The following is a 23,707-nucleotide window of genomic DNA, read 5'->3' as shown; positions in this document are numbered from 1 at the left end:
AACTCTAGGAGGGGACAACAAGGAGTAGACTGTGGGCTTAGAGAAATAGAAGTTAGACTGATAAAATCAGATTCTAGAGTATTTTGGATATTTGACCAAGTTGTTAGGAGTTATCTTGTCAAGAGGATGGTTGCTGAAGATTTTTAGACAGATTAAATGAAAAGAATGTTTTTGGAAGCTGCCGGTAATCTGTAGGATGAACATAGGTTTGGTATGTAATTGATACTTGTAGTTATAGTGGGAAGAGGAAGGAAAGGATGTATGGAAGACAAGGCAAAGGGTAGTTTCACAAGGTAAGTTACCAGAGTAAAGAAAAGGAAGATTTAAAGATGATTAATCTATGCATTGAGTAGTAAATAAGCCATAGAGATCTAATGCATAGTGTAATGAATATAGACAACAGTATTGCTTAGAGACTAAAACTTAAGTATTCCAACCACTAAAAAGAAAGGATAATTATGTAAAGTGATAGAGGGTGATGGAGGTGCTAAATATTGCAACAACAATAAGCATAACATGTAAATATACCAAATTAACACATTGTACAATTAAATTTGCACAATGTTATAAGGTAAATATAGTCAAAAAAGATTAGTCTGTTTCACAGTGGAGCTTTATTTACATAGAGTATGCCAAATTTTTAAATACTTCATAATTTCCCAAGGTAACTTTATAAAGTGTTTCTATTACTGTGTATTTTAGTGTTTAGTTTATGGGAAGTGGTATAGAGTGAAATGGCGAAGTCATTTGTTTACTGTTATTAGTAGTAAATACAGTTTAATTCAATACTTAAAAACTTAGTGTAAGGATTATTCTCTTTTTAAAGGACAGTTTCTATTTCTATTTGGAGTGGTTCTGTAACTAGTATCTCCAACCAGTAGATTGTGATTTACCAAAATATCTTTTGTCTCCCATGGTAAATCATATTGATAATGATTTCTATCTCATTGCCTCCCTCTTTTGCTTCATACCATTAAGTGACCTCAAGTCTTAAGAAAATTAAAAAGTAACTGCTCCTCCCACACAAAAAAATGGGACATCTCTTAGTTAGGATATATGTTTGGCCACTCCATTAGAAACCCAGAATAATATTTGATTAAATAAGGTAGAAGTTTAATTTTTGCCCAAAGGCAGGCAGGTGTTGAACACCTAAGATGCCAGCAAGTTACAATTCTCTCATCCCTAGAATGTTGCTTTTGTTTCCAAGATAGCTAATTTTCATTTTCACATTCTAATCAGTGAGATGGGAGAAAAGGATACCACCTGGAATTTGCAAGCATTTCTGTTCACATGTCATGGATGGCTACACCTAGGGCAGTAACTAGTTTTTATTTTCAGAGCCCATATACCTTGCTGAAATTTAGGATTTTGTTACTGTGGGAGAAAAGCGAAGAATGGACATTGGAGAATTACCAGCTGTCTATGCCATAGGACTTCCATCTTTATTAGCTAAAGCAACAGTTTTTTGTCTCTGTAATTTTTTATTCACAAATGTCAAAAAGTAGCCTTGGTAATACCAAATTTGTTAAAATTCTGACAAACATGAGAACAGGGATTTTTGAATGTTAATGTTCCTCTCTTCATTAGGAGAAATAAAACTGATGTTCATTTTTTGTTACGTTGTCTGTCCTTAGACCATACCTGTTTGGATCTCCCCTCTCTCACCAGCAAAAACACATTCTTCTCCTTTGTAAGGGATTCTAACCTTTCAATATCAAGTATTACATATTGCTACATTAGTGAATACAAGCTTTTTAAATCTTTCAGTATGGTCTGGAAATGGAACAACTTGACTAGATTCTTTGGGGCCAGACTGGTGGCATTGGTGGTGGAGTGAGAGATCCTGTCTCCTGTCAGATCAGGTTACAAGCATGACAAAGTGAAAACAATGCTGGAAGTTATGACATCAGTTCCTGGGAATGTGTTGTTGAGCCTCAGTTGTGTAGAAGCCATTTCTAGGTCATTGGAAGGAGCAATTTTAATTTTACTTGTTTTGAGACTCTTTCTTATTGCTACTCACCAGATGACTTGCTTGTGAAGGTAGTCCTGTAAAATTTTTTTTATAGTGAACTCTTGCTAGTTCATGATTTGATCAGTCATGTTGATATATTTGGATGTCCCTTGGAACTTCAGATATTTCACAGTATGTTTTTTAGTAGTTCTTGTGGTCTTACCTTGACTTAGCACTTTGCTGTTTGCTTCTTCAGTAACACTAGGATACTATGCTTAAATTTTCTGAATACTTGTCATCCATGTCTACATTTCAGAGTCCCTTTCTTCATCTTTTTTTTTTTTTTAAGATTTTATTTATTTGAAAGAAACACAGCAAGAGAGGGAACACAAGCAGGGGGTGTGAGAGAGGGAGAAGCAGGCTTCCTGCTGAGCAGGGAGCCTGATGCAGGGCTCAATCCCAGGACCCTGGGATCATGACCTGAGCTGAAGGCAGACGCTTAAATACTGAGCCACCCAGGTGCCCTTGTATCTGTATTTTCTACCGTACACTGCAGACCTTTGAAAATGTTCTCTTACATGCTCCTCTAAAATCCAGCATATCAGAAGTTTAGCTTCTTTTTGAAGTCATCCTCTTTCTGTCCAGTTACAATTAAGTATTCTCTGCTATGTATCTTCATAGCACCATGCACCAAAATTCATATCCTGCACAGTACTTTCTGAGAGCGTTCTTCCTGAAGGTTTTGCCTTATTCATCTTCATTTCTTTTACACTGCTCAATAAAGTTATTTGCCCATTTTAAGTATGTTGGATTTTAGCAAGATGAACCTTTAAAAATGCATTGCTTATTTATACAGAGATAACTCCATAAAATGTTTATGGAGGAGTAAGAGGGAATTGGTGGTTGCAGTTGTTTTTGGAGTATTTTCCTTGCCACAGTGGCTATCCATTGAAAAGTTAAAAGACCATTCCTTTAAGTTTCCTGGAAGGACTGATACTAGTTGGATACTAGCTGTATCCAACTGAAGTAGATGCTAAAAGAAAATCTGCCACAATTAAATTTTTGGAAGTTTTTTCCTTTGTTTCTTTTTTAGAGACATTAGAAGAAATGGACAGTGAGTTGCTCAAGTGTGAATTCTGTGGGAAGATGGGATATGCTAATGAATTTCTCCGGTCAAAACGATTCTGCACTATGTCCTGTGCCAAAAGGTATTTCTATTCCCTTGACTTTCCTAAAGCGGAAACGAACAACCATTGTAAGAAACCCAAAAAACTTGTAGAGTGTACAAGCAGCCAAAACTAGATACGATAATATAGAGGAAGAATATCAAATAGGCATTATTTGGAGTTACTTTGATATTTAGTTATTAAATTTTGCTCTGTAAGAGTTACGTATTCATAAGACTTACAGTGAGTTTTATAGCATATTCTAACATAGAAGTAGCAATCTCCTGGCAAGAATATGCTTAGGAGAATGTCTCTTGTGAACTAGTCCTTAAGGTGTCAAAACAGTATTTGTTTCATCACCTCATTGTTTGATCAGTATGAAAATACCAGGATTTAAACTGGTTTTGTTTTAAACTGTTTTCATTATATTCATATTATGAATATGTTATATTCATTATATGCATATCTGTTCATATATTACTCCTGTTTATCCTGGGTTTTTAAGTGGGACAGCTGCGGCACAAGTTCCCCACATTGTTAAATCATCAGAGAGCAAAATAGGTCTTTTTTGAATCTATTTTCAATAGTAATTTTAGAGGTAAACTGTATTCATAACTAAAGAAGTTATCTTCCTTGCTTTCATCACATGTTTAGTTTACATTAAAAAAAAACTCTGATTTTGATAATCAATCCTAATACAGGTATTGACCATGGGGGTGAAGTGTATGCACAGGTTATTTTGAAGTTTGTTCTCTGTTCCAGAAAGTGATTATTCTCTTAAAGAATATAAGATCTTAATTGTCTGTATGTAGAATTTTCTTGCATGAACACATTATATTGTATGGTGCCACTACAAGATACTTAGTAAAACTTAAGTTAAAAAAATAACCAGAGTATTTTCCTTCAAAAATGGCTTCATTTGGTTTCTTAGTTAGTTGTCAGTCTTTTATTTACATATTATCTCGTGTTATTGATAGCCCTAACCAAGTTATGTAACTGCTGTTTTAACTTGGGAGTTTTCCAGTTTGCATACACCACAAAAAAGATGAGTGGCTCTCTGATTCTAAGTGATTAAAACGCTGAGGGAAAAGGATGGCCTTTCAGAATATTTTAAATGTTTTGACTGTTAAATATTTTAGAACATTTAACACTACCATAACTCCTCCCAGAGGTGATTGATTGCTGAGCTGTCAAGTTACTATACCTTTAGGTGAACCTCTTTAGGGGTGAGGGATCCTAATATAAGGGAAATGCAGATGAGAGATTAAGGAGGAAAGGGTAATTAGGTCAGGGAAGAACTGCTATCTACATGTCTGCCTTGGAGATCTAAATATTTAGGGACTAAATACCAAGTGTAGGGTTAGTCTCTATTCTCTGGTCAGTGGGGAAGGACGTTTTGTAGATTGCTGTGACTGGAAATTAGACACCTATAGAGCTGTGCGCACAGACCAGTGTATTGAATGCAGCAGAAGTTTGTTGAGTTGTTTTAGGGTAAAATGAAGTGGCCATTAGGGCACTTAAAAAAAAAAGGTTTTAGGGAAAAAAAAAATAGCTTATTCATTTTCATAGTACTCCTTACTTCCACCTCCTGATATTGTCATAAAACATAGATGAGGAAAATTTATTTTGGTATCTGTATATTGGTCCTAGAATAGTTATCAATAGCAAAGTTCATTTGAATTTATTTTTGTCCTTTTCCTGAGAAATCTTCTTAGATTAAGAGTTTTGAAAATAAGAAATTTCAGTGGCAGTTCTATATGTGTAAAAAAGGAAATATATGTATTTTTCTTTGCCTTTCTTTAGCTTTTCAGAAATTCATTTCTTAGATTATTTCTTTTCGCTCTTCTTTCTAGGGAAGGGGTTGGCAAACTGTACCCAGGCCAGATCCTTCCTGTAGCCTATTTTTGGATGGTGCCTGAGCTAAGGATGGTTCTTAAATTTTGAGATGGTTGGGAAAAAATGAAAAGAATAATATTTCATAACACATGAAAATTATGTGAAATTCAAATTTTGGTCTAAGTAAAATTTTATTGCAACACAGCCATGCTCATTCACTATTGTTTATGGCTGCTTTCATGTTAACAGTTGCAGAGTGGAGTAGTTCTGACAGACACTTGTCCACAAAGCTTAAAGTACTTACTGTTTGGCGCTTTGTAGAAAAAGTCTGCCTGCCCTGTTCTAGGCCTTGAAACCCAGTAAACAGCATAGGACTCTTTCAAACTGTCATCATGCCTTATAAAGATCTATATTAAAAACTACTAGTCTGTTTTGATAAAATGAAAATACTCTTTCAGCTAATTTTAAAGAATTAGGTGTATTCGAATTTCGTGAATAGTGAGAACTATGAATTCCTTGTGTAACTCTGAAATCTTAACTTTATAGTATTTTTACTCTTTGATTTCAGTAATATTTGAAAAATCTTTTACTAGCCATTTGAGATTTCCCCTTCTTTACTCTGTTAACTTCTTTATATTAATCTCTCTCCAGAAATGATTACTTGAGAAAACTTAAGTGTGAACATCTACATAATTCATATATTTTCTCCTGAGCCTTGAATTATTTTGCAAATAATCGGTTATCCTCTGTATTTTTCACGAGGTTTCCTGGTATCATACTGTTAATAGAAGAAAATATCAGTACCTTGTTATAGGTATCCAGTAATGTATTGAGAGCTATATTATTGAAATATATAGCCATTTTTTGACTGTCAGCATAAGTAAATCTATTGAACACTATGGTTTACTTTCTGAGGTATTACAGTCCTTAATGAAGTATTTGGCACTTACTGATTCACAAGTGCACTTTAAAGTCATAATTAAATACTAAATGGGGTGTTCCATCTATCACTTAATATTTTTCTTACTTGAATTTCTTAGGTACAATGTTAGCTGTTCTAAAAAATTTGCACTTAGTCGTTGGAATCGTAAGCCTGATAATCAAAGTCTTGGGCATCGTGGCCGTCGTCCAAGTGGCCCTGATGGGGCAGCAAGAGAACATATCCTTAGGCAGGTCTGTAGAAACCTTGCTTCAATGTACTATACCCTTTTCCGAAATGCAAGGAAAGTGCAATGCTGTATTTTACTTGTACTACATTTTCCAGCTTCCAATTACTTATCCATCTGCAGAAGAAGACTTGGCTTCTCATGAAGATTCTGTTCCATCTGCTATGACAACACGCCTGCGCAGGCAGAGTGAGCGGGAAAGAGAACGTGAGCTTCGGGATGTGAGAATTAGGAAAATGCCTGAGAACAGTGACTTGCTACCAGTTGCACAAACAGAGCCATCTATCTGGACAGTTGATGATGTCTGGGCCTTCATCCACTCTTTGCCTGGTATGTAATTCACCCCTTGGGCCTTGTATCTTTCTTGTGCATTCCCACACAGGAATGATGTTAGATCCATCCGCACCTATTGCACAAGAGGGCTACAGAAGTACTATGTATATATATTAATTGAATGGCATTTGCTATTGAAATATGATCTGTTTCCTCTTGCTTATTCCCTCAGCACAACTGGGTATTTTCTCATACCCCCCAAGTCGATAAAAACTGACTAGTCCTGCTTCTGCTGTGACACCTCAGCCGGTGAAGATCTTAAAGGTGCTCTCTTCTCTTCAGTCTGATTTCTCTCGAGAGGTCAGTAGAGAGATTGAGTCAGACGCTTCTTCCCTTCTGCTCTTCTATTTTTCTATTCTATTTCTTCTTTATTTCCTAATTTAACCTTTTAAAAATAAAATAAGAGAGACTATATATATTTTTTTTTTTAATTTTTGAAAGCTAATCAAGACCTTTTAGAATATGATAACATTTTGGTTTCTTTTTTTAAAAATCAAGCTGGTTCTTTTAAAGGGAGCTGCATTCCTTGATTCTTTTCAATAAGTAGACATCAAGAACCCTTCTAAAATTTGATTTTTTAAGTAGACAACTAAGATCCAGTTATGATATTCCATTCCAATATTGAGGGTAACTTTCTTATTTATGTTTTACTGCTCTCTCATTTTGGTACTCTTTCCATCAGCTTAATTCTTTATGTTCTTTATCTTTTTTCTTTAATGCAGCAGTCTTTTATATCTCCTTTGTCCAAGGGGCTGGTTACTAAAGATAACTGCACCATTGCTCATGATGAGACCCACACTGATTATGTTAAGACTATATTTTTTTAAATCAGCAAATCTTACTCATTTTGACCTTATGAATGTGGAAAACAAGATGTTTGCTCCATTTTGATTTTATTGTGAATCACACTATTCTCTTGATACAATATATCCCCTTTGAACTCTACAGACTTACTAAAATTAATCCAGCTATTTTTGCTGATGAATCTTTCAGTGAAGATAACTACTCTCTCAGAAGCAGACTTACAGTTAATGTGCTGAGTAAAGAAAGACTATTAACTGCTTTTAAAAAAAACCCATCTGCCATTTTACCTTATATAAACAGAATTCTATGACAAATTATTTTTTCAGTAGCTTGTTTCAGAAATGCTCAATTAAGTTTTTTTTTTTTTTTAAACAAGATAGGGTCACTTAAAGAAAGATTACAGTTGTTTAAAGAGAGGATACATTTTTCATGGAAGATTTTTAAATATGCACCTTTGGAAACTTAGGTGAGAAGTTAAGTGCTAACGATAGGTTTTGAATCTGCTTTAAAACCAATATATTAGAAGATGATGAGTCTTCACTGGTTGTGGTTTTAATATTTAATGACATAAATTTTAGTTTTTAGACCAGTCTAGATATCTTGAGAATTAACACTGGAATCGCTAATGATTCCTTGGGATTGGACTTTGATTCTGTCATCTTCAGAGGTAGTCTCACTCTTCTACCCTGAGGTGTGTGAGCTGTTAGCTCGATTTCTCCTTTGGGGATACTATTTCCTTTCCTTTGGGGAGGAGCATTGGTTCATATCCTGAGGAAAGTGATTGGTCAAATAATTACCAAATAATAGGTATCTGATTCTTCTGTCATTTCATATGCATTTTTTTAGGGCTAATTTTCTAACTTTCCCCAATATCCATTTGCTAGGAGGTTACTCTTGGCTGCTGTATTAGAACAAAGGCTGAACTCCTTTGTCTCATTCTTGCTTCATTTCAGTTAAAAAAAAACATGATTGCTTATATTTGAGATGCTTATCTTAGTTCATCAAGATAAAATTTTGTTGTCAGTTGTTTAGAGAACATGACTTACCGTTAAGGAGAAACTGCCTTATGAAATTTAGAATTGCTTGGTGATAAGAGTCTCCTTTCCTTTAACTGATTAAATGGGAGTACTTCCAAACTCCTTTGACAGGCTAAAATAACAGGCTTATTTGTGTGATCAGTTATATCTTCTTTCTGAGTGTTTCTCTCTGAATAATCCCTGTGGCCTAAAGTAAATCTTGTATCAGAAAATGCTTTTGTCTTCATTTCTCTATGCTCCTCTGGCCTTTATAAACATCTTTTGAGCCTCTTTCAGGCTCATTCGGGTCTGTGTTATTTTTCTTCCCCCAAGTAGTCTGCTTCCAACCTTATCTCATATTATGAACAAGCTTATATATTTTGTAATCTCATGTATTTTCTTTGTTTCCAGTTGAGACAGGCATCCCTCTTTCATCAGGGCACCTATATTTACTTACAGAGTGTTTTCTTTGTATACTGTCATCTTGTGAGCCATCCTGCCAGGACCATATTAGAGCTGTATGCTGTGTATCCAATCTCAGAGTTGCTACCACAGTGAAAAATTACATTCTTCTGGGGGTGCCTGGGTAGCTCAGTCAGTTGAGTGTCTGACTCTTGGTTTTGGCTCAAGCTGTGATCTCAGGGTCTTGAGATTGGAGCCTGCTTAAGATTGTCTCCTCCTCTCTGTCCACCCCCTTACCCCAACGTGTGCATGCTCTCTCTCTAAATTATAAAATATATATATTTTCTTCTAACTTTTGTGCTTAAAAGGTTCTCTATGGGAATGATTATTCTCAATTAACTGCAGTTACCTTCTTAACTCGTTACAGTGCAAAGGTCAGTTTATTCTGTACTTACTAATTTGTGAATCTGTAGTAGATTTGGTTTCTCCGTAGGCATATAAAATAGGAATTCACCTAAAAACATATGACTGTTGGTTTTCATAATACTCATATTAGGACTTGTTTCTTATGTAATATTAAGTGGCAAGTGATATATTTTCACCAGCCTTACTGAGATCATTTCTGTGCAGAGTGTTTGGTTTTGGGTTCGGCTGGAAAAATGACTGGACATTGCAAAATTCATTTGGGGCTCATCCAGTTGCTAAGGTCCGTGCCCATCTGGATAACTGCTTCTGGTGACATAAAACCAGCAATGCTGACTCGTTGCTGCAGTTGGGATATGTTTTGTATGAGTCCCTGGGGCACCGTCATTTTAGAGAAGTAGATTCTAATGTCAGAAATTCACTGAATTTCTAGCTTAGTATACCTTAAGCATCTAAATATTTTTTGAAAATTCATTTTCCTTTAATGAGTTTCAGAAAAATAATTGCTATTGCCCCCCTCCCTTTTAAAGATTTTATTTATTTATTTGACAGACAGAGATCACAAGTAGGCAGAGAGGCAGGCAGGGAGGGTGGGGAGCAGGCTCCCCACGGAGCAGAGAACCCGATGTGGGGCTCAATCCCAGGACCCTGGGATCATGACCCGAGCCGAAGGCAGAGGCTTTAACCCACTGAGCCACCCAGGTGCTCCCCCCCTTTTCTTTTTAAAGTAATTTTATTTTTTCATTTCTATACTAATGTATAGTATAACTAATCTTTGTTGTGGTTGGCTTATGGAAGTTGTGATCTAAAATTCTGAATGTAATGCGTTCCTCCACGATCATGCTGTTTCCTGAAACATTTTTTGTTCTTTATCATTTTACTAATACATTTACTTATCACAAGAAGACATTTGAAGAGGGATCTCCCAGTACAGAGGAACAACAGATGCGATATATTTCCTTAGGGAAAACTCCTTGTTTCTATTCCCAAATGTAGCTCTTAACAGTCCTCATTACTTCTCATTGCTCCTGTTTTCTGAATCTAAGTAAGTCCTGCCCTGTCTTTCTCTCTCTTCTTTTCTTTCCTGTGTTCTTGTAAATAAGACTGAAGAGAGAAGAACATTAGTTCTTTCATAAAAAGAAGGATGAAGTCACAACTAGATGCAAGATTAGTCAGTTTTGTCTGCCCAGTTTTGAGAGCTACCTCTGGGAAAAGAAAGGGAGCTTTTCTATGGTGAGTAATCCCATTTTAACTGTATAATTTCTTTTATATGGTAAATGGGCAAAAACCATAACATTCTGCTTAGGGTACTTTTGAAGTGTCAGTTTTTAAGTCTGGAAATTAAAATAGAGAAGTTGAAAAGCTGGTTACTATATATATGAAACAGTAAAGAAACAACTAACAGAGAAGATAGGAAAAGAAATAACCAAGAGAAAAGAGGGCCATACAGCTGAATACAGAAGAAAGTGTATCACTCTTGCAAATAGCTCCTCTGTAGAAGATCCTGTTTTTGTTTATTGTTTGTTTATTCATTTATCCAGTCCTTGACTTATGCAGAAATGGATGTATCTGGCACCTAACAATGCTTTGTGCTTGGTACCCGGGTTATAGGGATGACATTATTATCTTAAACGTAAGCAAGTGGATGACACATTTGCAGTAGAAAGGATAATCATTCCAGCAAAGTTGTGCTCTCCAGTGGTGTAATGTAACCATTTCCATACTTGTTATCTTTTTATTTTCTATAGAATGCTGATTTGAATAAAATAGACTTGAAGCTGTTAGTTTTTACTCTTAAATTCATTTTTATAATTTCACTGTCTCTCATAAGGAAGCTTCCCCATTATTGCATTCTCTCCTTTCTTGGTTCCTTAACTCATTACCTTCCCTGGTTGTTTCTTTATCGTTAGTGGGGAAATTTATTGAATAACCTGGCTGTGGAAAATTTGGTAGAAAAATTTTCAACATTTGAAGTTGAAGTAGATGTTAGTATTGTTACCTGCTAAATCACCTGGTTTACACTGAGAGATAAGATATTATTTGGCAAGAGATGAGGGGGCAAGTTCATAATTTCAGTGGGAATTTGTTTTTTTATCAAAAGCGGAGATAAATCCAGTGATTTGAAGTTGGTATTACAAGTCAAGAAGTGTAATACATTTCAGCAGCATTGCAGTAGATTGATACTATGATCTTGTTGGTTTGGTTCTTTCATGAGTGAAAAATAAAAATGTTCTACTATATGTACTTGGCAATTCAAAGTTGTAAATTAGAATAAGGTACAAATGATAATGAAAGTGGTACTCTGGTACTTGAAAAAATATTTCTAAATGGTTACTCAAATGACAGAACATTGTATTTTATTTCTCTACACCTGTATGTGAAGGGCATATTATACAAAGAAAAGTTCATGAGGTATAGTAACTAGTTAATCCAAACTTGTTATATGTGTGGCATGCTTTGAGGTGATACCATTGTCTTTTTTGTCAAGGTATGTTATATCTGAACTGATAAATCTACATTTCTCCTGACTCGATTTCTATAATAATAATAATTTTAGAACAAGAATTCCAAGTGAATTGCTTTACTTGAATTTTGAATTAATTTTTATTTTCAGAATGCCAAGAGATACTCTGTTCTTCAGGAGTGAACCCAAGACTACCATAAATAAATTTCATTTGTTTCTCAGCCTGTATTTCAGATACTCAGACCCACTGAGAACATAACTGTGACTGATAGAAGTAACATCTAATTGTTATATATTAAGGCTAACTTCCTTCCTCTAATCCATTCCAGGCTGCCAGGATATTGCAGATGAGTTCAGAGCACAGGAGATCGATGGACAGGCCCTTCTTTTGCTAAAAGAAGACCATCTTATGAGTGCAATGAATATCAAATTAGGCCCAGCTCTAAAGATTTGTGCACGCATCAATTCTCTGAAGGAATCTTAACAGGATCATGAGGCTGTGAGAAAACAGCAGTTTTTACTCTTCTTAAACAGACTTGTAAGGTAAAGGCGCAAGTTGGCCTAGAATATTATCATATATCGTGGTGGATAGCCAAGCACATTGGAATCTCCACATCAAAAGCTGACATTTCTTCTACAGATATAATTCATCATACATTTTCATAAGTAGCCTACATTGGTAAAATTGATTTTACAGGTTACATGCAACAATGAAAGACTGATATAGAGGGCCATGATATTTTTCAAAGAAACATGTTATACTAGATAATTTTTTAAAGGTGATGTTTATCGTTAATATAAAGAATCCTTTTAAAAATAATTTAATGATTTACATTTCTCCTGTTTTGATTCGGTTTTCTTATACATTTTTCTACCCCATAAGTTTTCTATAGGTTGTCATGAGAGATATAATTTAGGAGTAATTTAGGACTAGTATAGGAGTCCAGTGACTGGAATTATATGCAATGAGCTATCAGTGTGCATTTAAAAAAATATGTCTGTTAGACAATTGCTTTGTCTATAAAAAAGGATTGCATTCTAGCATGAATAATACTGATCTGGAAGTCAGAAGTGTTGGTTTCTATTCCAAACTTGACTAAGAATTTGGTGTGGCTGAGAAAGTTGGTTTTCCTCTTTGTTTTTGGACATTTAGAGCAGTGGCTCTCAGCACAAGTCAGTTTTGCTCCCCAGGGGACATTTAACAATGTCTAGGGACATTTTGGTTGTCATAGCTTGGAGGGGCTGGGTAGGGTTGTTATTGGCATCTAGGCCGTGGAGGACAGGGACATTACTAAATATCCCACAGTGCACGGGACGGTCCTCCAAAACAAAGATTTACTGGGTCCAAAATATCAAGTAGTGTCAAAGTTCGGAAACCTGATGGAGGAGTGGTAAATGTTGCTCTTTTTTACCCAAAGGAATATTTTGAAAAGATGGGGCACAATAAGGAATACATGATACAGTGGAAGTATTTCAGGTAGCAGATGTTCACGTATTTTTCCTAATTTCACCCATCTTAGAAAAAAGGGGAAAGTCTACTAAATTGACCTGTAAAATAAGGACTAGCATACAAATAATTTGACTCTCAGAAAGTATAGATTTCACATTAATTATCTTTCATACGTGCTCCTCTGCACTGATGAGGGCATACTGTGATTATACCTTATGAACCAGTGCATAGCCTTTACAAGTAGTCCAAGCTTACTTGGCCCCACAGAAGTTTGTAGTGGGTACATGGTTGGTCTTTGGATTTTTTCTAACCTTGAACATGCTGGGTCTAGCTAGAATACACATTCCTTTTTCCTTGACTAAACCCTTGCATGCTTCCTACAAAGTACCCACCAAGTAATATCTCTTGGATTATCAGACCTAATTTTGTATGTATATGTTTTAGGGAAAAAAATTTTAAAGTAAAAATTTTCACTAAATAGTTAAATAATCAGAATTATGACAATAAAACAATTGTTGTGGGAGCTGTGAGAGCTTTATAGTCCTGGACATAAAAATTTTTTTTTTAATCTTTGCCACACAATAGAAATGTTTTAAAATAGAAGGAACATACACAGATACTTGGCAGAAGTTCAGTTTAAGTGGGGAAGAGTCCATGGGTTTCAGTCATTGTCACTGCTCTTTTCAAAAAGATTGTGTTGAGCTAGTAGAGGACTAAAGATGTCATTAAAGACATCACAGATATTTATCTTTTGGCTTTGTGTACATTAGAGAATGTTGATTATTTTTATACAAAAATACAGCGGGTAATTTTTTTAATCTTTAGATGCCTCTTGTTTGAATGTATGCTTTGTGGGATTCTTTTGTGTAGTAATGTTTTAAAAAAAGATGTTTACTGATAGTTACATGTAGGATTAGAAGGTGTAATATAGTGTAAGGCTCATGTTCCAGACCTACAATAGCTTGTAGTCTACGTCACATATTTCTTTATATCACATTTTTAATTGGATTAAAGTTTCAAGGAAAGGTAGGTACTCTATAGTTAGTTTTCATTTGTTAGCAGTTAATCGTTATGACAGAGTTGTCATATGCTTGACTTTCCCCCATCATCTTCCAGTTTCAGAACACAAGTATAGGCTGAGCATTAGTAGGAGATGGTCCACTGTAGGGTGGTGTGGAGGGCACAAAGGAAAATCTCCCCCTGGAAGTAAAACTTTTTCATAGATAATCCACAAGCAATTGATTATTTGGGGATTGACTCCCCTAGCAATAATGCTTATCTCCCATTACTCTATTATCTATAGCCTTTAAGGTATTTACTTTGAACTATGTATAGGTTCTCCTTTTATTTACTCCCTTTTCTTGTATCAGTCATTAGATACTAACTGAAAGCCCCTGTGCCTAGCACCGTGTTAAATATCCAAGAAAGCTTACAGGAAGGGGGATTTCCATTTGATGAGAGTACCTTATAATCTTAAATCTTGTAAATCTCAAAAGTAGTCCAGATCTTCTCTTGTCCTCACTCAAAACATACCTAGAAAATATACTGTTTTTCAAGTGAGCTATTTTATTTAGAAATGGCTCATTTGCTCAGCTGGTAGTTTTCCCTGTTGATGCATCAGTTTCTCTCTAGACACTTTAAAATCAGAGCTTCAGTTATATATGATGAGTATGGATGATGACACTGGGCATGCACCTCTCTCCTAAGTTCTAAGCACAGTTCTGGTATGAATTAGGTGGGGAGAGTGTTCTTTTTCTTTCATGCTACTCATTGTTTTAGGATTTTCACTGAGGAGAAAGAATGACAAAAAGGGGACATGGGAAGTTCTTCCTATTTTTGCTACCTAAGTTTGCATTTTCTGACTTGTTTAAACTGATGCACTCTTTCCTCATTGAGGGAAATAAAACCTCCACATTTTGATTTTTATTTGCTTTAAGGCTTGTGTTCCTAAAAAAATAAACACACCGAGAAAGCTGGTTTGTAAACATTTTTACATGACACGAATTTTCATCAAGCCATGCAGCTTGGATATAATCACTATTGATTAAGGCAGAGTGGCTGTCCGTAAACCTGTCCCTTTTTAAGTGGCATGTAACTATTTCCAGGATGATACTTTTAATTTGCTGTGATATCACTAAACAGATGTTTTTCTTAGTCTTAGCCTAAGGGTTGTCACATAGGAGTAGGGAAGGTGGAATGGGGAGAAGACATTAGCGAAGAAGGTTGAGAATGGGAGAGAGGTGGACAAGAGATCTGCCACTTTGCTTATCCCACTTCGACACTGAACAGATTTCTGCACTTTTGAATATTCATGATTTACCTAGTTTTAAATAGAAAGGGTTTTTTTAGATGGCCCATTGTTTGTTTTTGTTTCCTAATGTGTTTAAACACTTACTTAGAACTGTATGAAGTAAGTACTGCTGTGCCCATGCCTTTGAATAATTTTTGACCTAGCTAATCCTCATATAGCTAGTGTGAAATTATAGTCCGACATATACTCAGCTACAGCCTGAGACTGAAATCTGTCCCAATGTCCCATATCACAGACTTGTTCAGTTAAATGTTATAAAGTCCCGTTATTTGCATTCTCAGTGTTTTGGTACCATCACGGTGTAAGTGTGGTAGGGTTGTGTTTACATGTTTACATGTGTGTACACCATTTTGGAAAGAATAAACTATGATCGATGGATGTGAGTGATGCTATCCTCACAGCCATACTGAGTAGCTGAAATCCCGGTTGGACACACTGTTAAGAAGTTGTAAAGACATTTTAATCTAGAACCCTGTGCTTATATCTCGTGGTTTGAAGATTCTCATCCTTAATGACTGGTAGGAATGCATGTGGCCTGGGTGCGGTGGGCCTGAGCCTGAGCGGACGGCCTCAGAGGGCCTCACCTCCTGCTTCCCTCCTCTAAAAACCTGTCCTAGTCAGGAGGGAACAGTGGGAAAACTTCTTAGACACCTTCATCTGAAAGTCCTTAGGTAGGGTTTGGTAGTAGGGTTAATATTAGGAAGGCAGTTAGGGCAGGAGTTTTTAATACCTAACAGTCATGTTTCAGTGAAACCTTTGGGCACAATGTTCAGTCTGTTTCCTGTGCACCATTGGGGAAGGACAGGGAAGTGGAGGAAGAGACAGAAGGAGGAAAAGCATCCCAGACCCAAGGGGATAGCACAGTTAACGGAGTGAGGTTGTGTAATGTCGCTATGGCCTTCAGTGGTTCAAAATAATACAGTGCAATGGTTGAATCCCAGTAACAGCAGTAAGCTTCATCTGTAATCATTCTCGTTCCTTCATTCTCCATCAAGTGATCCTGCCCTTAGTAGGACTTCCTGTCCCTAAAAGAACTATTAATAAATAGTTCCAATGATATATAAGTTAGTGAATTTTGACTTCAAAGGTGACAACTATTGTACTTGGAGAATATCTGTCAAACTCAAAGGTTAATTTTTATAATTGAGTTACTGGAATTGTAGAGAAGAGTATCCATTTTCAGATACCACAGTTGAATCAACCTTGTAGATTGTTACAAAGGCATTTTAAGATAGTATTTTATTTGTTAGGTTGTATCTAGGAATTGGATGACTAAGAAGCTATAGCTTTTTCTTTATTAGTATGGATTTCAATGGAAGCCTACCTCTGTTTCTTTAATGCACAGTAGTGTGGATCATGAAATGAACTGTTCAGTTCACATTCATCAATATTGGTATTTTATGAATCTATTTGAGAGCATTTGATTTCCTCTTAAAGATTGTGATTCAATTTAGATAAGCACAAATACAGTATTAGAAAAATAAATATGCAGTCTTACTAAAGTTTAATTTAAAGCTACTATAAGCTGTACATCTTAAAAAAAGTTCTTTGGGAAGATATTCCTTTTTTTGTTAGTTCATCATATGTACCACTATATAGTTTCCTTCATAGCAGCAATACAAGCCATTTCTTCAATTAAAAAAAAAAAAATGTTGACAATGTCTTCTTTGGAAAAAGTTTCCTAAATTTTTAAGAATTTTAAGTTTTACGTATTATTTTTTAGAGCTTATTTAATCTATTTTAAAGTAATACTATGAGAAAGCTTTTTTTGAAAGTTATAAAGCACTAATACAAATTAGCATCATTTTCCAGAGCAGTGTTTGGCTTTTTCTGAACTTTCACTTGAGCTTGCAGACATTAAAGGGAGTGGTCTCCCTCCTCCTCAGATCTGAGGCCCAGCTTCTCTAATGAAGACCCCATTCTACTCGAACCCATGAACACACACCTCGTAAGTGCTATGTTTATGGGACCGTTTAGGAAAGGTTTTCCATGAATGGTTCATTTTTTCTTTTTCTATAGCTTGTGAATATTTAATTTTAAAGAGGACAGTTGTCATCTCAGATGTTGGAGAAGAGGGTACATTAGAGAAGTATTTGTTCCCACTGCTTCTGAAAAGTAGAATTGCTCTCAGTGATATTGATGGCATCAGTATGAATCCATAGAAAGAAAACCTGTACAAAGGTTTTAAAATTTATTGTTGAAAAGAAGTCTAGTGATGAATTTTAAGTCAGAAAAAAGAACTTAATATAAATTTAAAGTACTGTTATGCTAACATGGCATAGTTTTAAATATAAGAGTAATTTAGTAAGTCCTTTTAGACCACCTATTTAAATTGACTCCAGTAATCTTAAGGATTGATAGTAGCCATCATTTATTGGCTTAAAAGTTATGCTTTAGGGAATATTATCAGTGTTAAATCCATGTTTTGTGGAGCTTTAATTAGTGGAGGTGAGGAAGTTGGTGTGTATAAGGTAGTGGTGGGGCTGATAGTGAAATAAACATCAACCAGCTTGAGAAAGAAGGAACTGGGTTTAGTTTTGGCCTCAGGCAAACCAGAAGTGTACACTGTTTAAAATCTTTGTTTAGAATGTGTGGCCAAAGTCTTTATTCTTTTTGTTTTAGATAGTACTAAATAGTCTACTTCAGTACTCAATAATAGATGAACATAATCATTAAATTAACATGATGAATGAAGATAAAACGCTGGTTGGGGGCTGGGAGTTTTACTTGCAGTTGGTGACTTAGCGTCTGTAACACCTTCAGCCTTCCTTAGCCTTTAATCTGTTCCATCTCCTGAATACACATTATGGAGCCTCTACTACTCAAAAGGCCGATTTTGGTTTAAATCCTCTTTAAGGCACCTCCCGGCTCTAAAACTATGATTCTAGGCCACATAAGGGGGTATTTTTCAAGTTGTTTCTACTTAATTCTTTTTCCCTTTTTATTGGTTCATTTCATATTAAGAGCTTTTGCTAAAAGATACTTGTTAAGTGTCCATTTCTTGGGTCACTCGCAGTCTTTGTTCTCTTACAGATTAAAGCAGAGAAGAAAAATTGTCCAAACAAGCAAATGAGGGCATTTTTCTAAATGCTTCCTACAAGTTCACCACTGAACATATATGAACACATATAAACACTGTCATTCATGCATTCATCCATTCATTTAGCAAACCATGTGAACACTACTGTGTGCACTGTATGGTATACATGACTTAAGGAACTGGTAATGAGTACACAAAATCTTCCCAAACAAAATTCTAATTGTGGCTTTAAACAAACATGGACATTATTATTATTATTACTTGCTGTACTGAATGTGAAGCTGGAACTGGGGGAAATTTTTATGCACTGGGTTAAAGTATTACGCTAGATCTAAAGGGTCTGAGTGAATCACAGCACTGTTCCTAAAACACATTTCACATACGGATCACAGTCAGTCATACACCTGATTAGGTTACAAAATCAAGGGTACCTGATAGGGATTTACATTTTGAGACTGTTGTGACAGCGCATTATTTCTTAGAATTATTTTGACACTTGAATCTATTCCAGAGGTGTTGCTATACAGGGTGTGTGACAGAACAATACAAAGAAAGAAGCTGGTGCTGGTTTACTATATATTTGTAACGACAAAAGCTTTACATCCAGTATTGACAGTGGAATAACTTTCTCAAACTGAAAAGTCTCAAGGGGGATTGCTAAACAGGTTTGTTTTTTATTGTCTTTTGTTGATAAAGCAAGAAATTATTACACAGATTTACTGTTATTACAAATATCTACTTTTTAAAAAGCACACATGTATTACATAGTAAATGGGTTTCCTTTAAAATGCAGTACTGGTCAACGAAAAACCATTCGATGCTTGAACTGACAGCTGTTTGGGGAATAAATACTGAATGGCATTGAGTAATTGGGTTAACTTTCCTTACCACTTGGGGGTTCTGTGAAATGATGTTCTAATTCCTGTTGATCCAGTGATACAGATTAACATCATGCTAGCATTCTCCATAAAGATACCAAATGAAAATAATTTTTTCTACCCCTCAAAATAAAAATATCTGCTATTAAAAAAGATCTTCTGTGCATCATAGTTGCAGCTTTTAAAGCAGGAAAGTGTATGCAACATAGTTGCAGCTTTTAAAGCAGGAAAGTGTCCCAGTACATGTTAGATTAGAATCTAAAACGGATTGAAAATAGAACACTGACATCCAAGTAACCATATAGTCTGGGTTTAAAATTTGCCATGGTCTTGGTTAAAATTTACTTTTAAAATGTTTTAATTTACCTAAGTTTTCAAGTATTTTATGCTGTTAAAATATCTGTTGTATACTTCTTGTATATGCATTTTTAAACTTTAAAAAGCTAATGGAGTGTGCAAAGATGGTATAATTTTAGATGTCTGAATGCTAGTATACTATATTAGATTCCCAATCACCTCATTCAGAAGTTTGGTCTTGTTTTTCCCATAGGGGAAAAAAAAAAGTCAAAATGAGTTCTAAAAACTATCCTCGGAGTGAGCTGTGGTAAAAGGCTGGAGTTGTAGACACAGTGCAAAGGCGTACTGATGGGAGAGGTGAGGGTAGGCATTTCACGTCTCTATTAAATCACTGCTTTTGTCTTCTTGTTAAAAAAAAAATGTTACTTTGTTGATTTAACAAAGGCAAATTGTTGTGATTTTTTTTTTTTTTTGATGCTTCAAGCACATGTTAACTGATTTTTTTAAATTCCTTTTGGTTCCTCCCATTGTTCTAAAATAGGAGTTTGATATTACCAAAACCTCAAAAGCTAATCTACCCAGGTTGAACAAAGCATCACCAAGGGGAAAGGAAACCTTTTTTTTACTTTTTCAGAAAGCAGATGTTAAGATTATATATAGATGTATTCTTTCCATTGGATATTGTATTAGAGTCCTCCTTACAGGAAATGAAATAGTTTTAGCACTCTTAGCATTAGTGTTCCTAGATTGGTGTCTATAGCTACAGTTTTAAAATGTATAACCTGAAAATGAAGTTAATTTTGCATTATAAGAGCACACCATGATCTATGTAAAAAGACTGTCCATTTGGTGTATTTTTTTTAAAAGAGAAAGCACTTTCATATTAACAAGTAGCATGTGTATGAATTTTAGATTTTCATATTTGTTGTGTCTGTATTCAGTGAAGTAAAATTGAGCATTCAGATGTTTGTTGATGGCAACATTAACTGTTCAATTAAAGCACCTTATACTCTGCTGCTTAACCTTGCTTGTAATTGCACCTTTGTTACCTGCACATTTTCACACAGAATATTGTTGTTAACATTGCTTCATGTGGGTCTGGATGGAAGGTTAGTGGGCCTACAGGATCATTTATTTATATTGTTTATATTACAATAATATATTGTAGACCAGTTGTAAGTTCATTTCTTTACAAATAAAAGCCTCTTCCATTTGGCTGGTCTATTGGATAATTTTTTTCTTTAAGCTTATGAGGGCCTTGAAATATTTACAAAACTCTGCAGAGTGTAAATCTTTACTAATTAAGTACAATATATTTTAAAGTATCTCAGTCCTAGGTAATGGCCAGTTAGAAAGTGGTACAGTCAGAGGGAAAGTAACCCAGAGAAGCAGAGGGGACCAAGTTTAGAAATAGTGACAGTTACAGACAGTATCTACATAGTTGAACAAAGTGACTTCAGATGATTCTGCCATCGAGGTGGCTTTACTCTGGCAGTTCTGCCCACCAGGGGAGGCTTGGCAGTGTCTGAGACGTTTTCGTTGGTGTGTCTTGGGCAGAGGGAAGGCACATGCTGAACGCCCTCCAGTACACGGGCAGTCTCCCACAACACAGAACTGCCCAACCCAAAATGTGAGCAGTGCTGAGGATAAGAAATCCTCCTTTACTTTTCAGTGGGACACACTGCCCATGTGATTACGATTTGACATGCAAGTATGTGACATACAAGTTATAAGTGAAAATGAATCTGGTATGTCATGGAAAGAGACCTAGTCGCTACTCCCAGTTCTGTAAGGTGAGCAACTAAAAACTTTTTTCCAGGATTATCTGTATTAAAAACAGAGATATATTCTTGAAAATTACCTAAATTTAAATTGAGCTGATCTTCCCTTTATGTTAAAAGAATATTTACACCAAATAATTTTAACAAAATAATCTTGATTTTCTTGCTTTGAATTCAATAAAAATGTTTATTTACACTTGTATAGTATTGGCAGAGAATCTCAGATTTACATAACATGTTTGCATCCGGTAGTTTTTTGGGTAACATGAAATCAGTATGGCCAAGTATTAACTAATTTCACTTTTGTGTTAAATTAATATTGGTAACATGCAGTGTTCCTGAATAGGTATAACAAAATGCTCTTGGAATTATTTTGTTTTTACTACCATAGCCCCAAAGACACATTCTGAAAAGGTATGAAAGGTGGGCCCGGGGAGTGGAGCTTCAGTTCAGTTCAGTCTTTGTCCTTTCCCATTTGTAAAATTATGATTCTTACTATAGTTGTCAGTTTTAACATGGCAACATTAACAAATTATTATTGATATAGGCTTTTCAATTTGCTCAAGATTATGAATTGTAAGTGGAATGAAGCAGTATTTCCAGTTGACGAATGGATCCACAGGTAATGCAATATCTCTTAAATTAAGCTTGTGACAATTAAACCAATAAATTGTAGCAATCATAAAACTATTGATGAAGTACAACCATGGAATGTTCATCTCAATATACGCTGGAATCTGTACTTTAAGTAAAAGGATAATTACTTGAAGTAGAACAAATGGTAACCAGGTACCGAGAAAACAGATAATGAACTTGGGCAAGAGCGTTTTTTTAGAGCTCAGAGTATAACCACAATGGGATGGAAAGGGGAAATACAGGATAGTCTCATTCATATAGGAAGTCATCCTAACAGCCTGTACCAAAGCAATAACTTCTGACCAAGAGGTTAGAAAAGCCATGAACAAAATCACCACCATGGAAAATGACAGCCAGTAACTCTGAATGCTAATGTAGAAAGGACACTGATAAGAATAAACATTCTGTGCCTTCAGGCTTTGGTAGATAGCTGGATCTCCCAAAACATAAGCAAGGACTGAAATCCAAATTAAAATTACTATAAAGAAATAAAATAGTTTTTGACACTTAAATGCAAGCTTTGTGGTTTTAGAGAAATTCAGGTAATAATCTATACAAGCTATCAGGAAAACTGGATAATGCAGAAAGCCGTAAGTGAAAGAAATAATTTGAGTAAATAGGCAAATGTGGTATTTAGTAAACCTAATGCCTAAAAGTACAAAATCCCTGAAATAGAATATAATGGAAATGTTTACTAAAAGTAAAAGATCGATGAATGCTAGTGAAATGCAAAAATATTCCATAAAATTTTGATAGCTGATTTTTCTTCTCATTCCTAGTGTGAGGATATTCAGTAATATTTTCCCAAGTATAATCAAGAATAGCAGACAGTTACCATCTAGAGGCTGATCTGCTTGATGTAACTGGTACTGAAAAGAGCAGTTCTCTGAAGAAAGAGCAGTCATGGTTTTAGCTGAACTGCAGAAGGTCTGCTGAAGTACATACGATAAAACACTGCTTCATTTTAGCTTCCATCCCTGTAAGGAAAAATGAAAAGAAAACCTGATGCCATGTCTAATTTTACTAAAGCTTTATTCTCAGGGCACCTGGCTGGCTCAGTCTGTTAAGCGGCTGCCTTAGGCTCAGGTCATGATCCCAGGGTCCCAGATCGAGTCCCACATCAGGCTCCTTGCTCAGTGGGGAGCGTGTTTCTCCCTCTGCCCCTCCCCTTGCTTGTGCCTGGGTCTCTCTCTCTGTCAAATAAATCTTTAAAAAAAAAAAAACAAAACAAAAACTTTATTCTCAAAGAACTAATTTAATCCAATCATTTCTCAAATAATTACCGTTGATCCTTAAACAAGGAAGCAGTAAGAGGTGCTGATACCCATACAGTAAAAAATCTGTATATAACATAACTCCCACAAAATTTCACTACTAATAGCCTACTGTTGACTGGAAGCCTTACCAGTAAGTCAGTTAACATATATTTTGTACACGTATTATATGATGTATTCTTACAGTAAAGTAAGCTAGATAAAAGAAAATAATAGGAAAACCATAAGGAAAATACATGTATAGCACTGTACCGTATTTATTGGAAAAAATCGGCATATGAGTGGAACTTTGCACTTCAAACCTGTGTTGTTCAAGGGTCCATTATAAATATATAAATAGGAATTTATATTTCTCATACAGAATATGATCAGAAAGAATTAATGTGTACACTTTGGTCATTTTTTAAGATCCACATGGTCCAGAACTCTCCGCTCTATAAATAAAATGTTACATATAAATTACCACTTCTATAAAAGTA

The 23,707-nt window shown here is 35.4% G+C and overlaps 2 protein-coding genes across 8 annotated transcripts in view; one reads left to right on the top strand and one right to left on the bottom strand.

Annotated features, from left to right (window-relative positions):
- PHC3 (polyhomeotic homolog 3) overlaps positions 1 to 19,791 on the top strand; it is a 77,308-nt gene extending 57,517 nt beyond the window's left edge. For 3 of the 7 annotated variants that reach the window (XM_047730202.1, XM_047730193.1, XM_047730220.1), the window contains 4 exons: positions 3,045 to 3,159; positions 5,994 to 6,126; positions 6,218 to 6,449; positions 11,891 to 19,791. In XM_047730202.1, the coding sequence (XP_047586158.1) occupies positions 3,045 to 3,159; positions 5,994 to 6,126; positions 6,218 to 6,449; positions 11,891 to 12,045 (635 nt within the window). In that variant the 3' untranslated portion in view covers positions 12,046 to 19,791. Of the gene's footprint in view, positions 1 to 3,044; positions 3,160 to 5,993; positions 6,127 to 6,217; positions 6,450 to 6,624; positions 6,753 to 10,200; positions 10,331 to 11,890 lie in introns of those variants that run through there. The other 4 variants (XM_047730239.1, XM_047730229.1, XR_007127473.1 and 1 more) reach the window with 3 other exon arrangements.
- A 1,685-nt stretch (positions 19,792 to 21,476) lies between these two features.
- Positions 21,477 to 23,707, bottom strand: part of GPR160 (G protein-coupled receptor 160) — a 44,993-nt gene continuing 42,762 nt past the window's right edge. The window contains exon 4 of the mRNA XM_047730283.1: positions 21,477 to 22,931. Within this exon, the coding sequence (XP_047586239.1) occupies positions 21,843 to 22,859 (1,017 nt within the window). The 5' untranslated portion in view covers positions 22,860 to 22,931 and the 3' untranslated portion in view covers positions 21,477 to 21,842. The remainder of the gene's footprint in view (positions 22,932 to 23,707) is intronic.

Source organism: Lutra lutra, chromosome 1 (genome assembly GCF_902655055.1).
Source record: "Lutra lutra chromosome 1, mLutLut1.2, whole genome shotgun sequence".
Lineage (NCBI taxonomy): Eukaryota > Metazoa > Chordata > Mammalia > Carnivora > Mustelidae > Lutra > Lutra lutra.
This window is presented reverse-complemented; position numbering and strand designations above follow the sequence as displayed.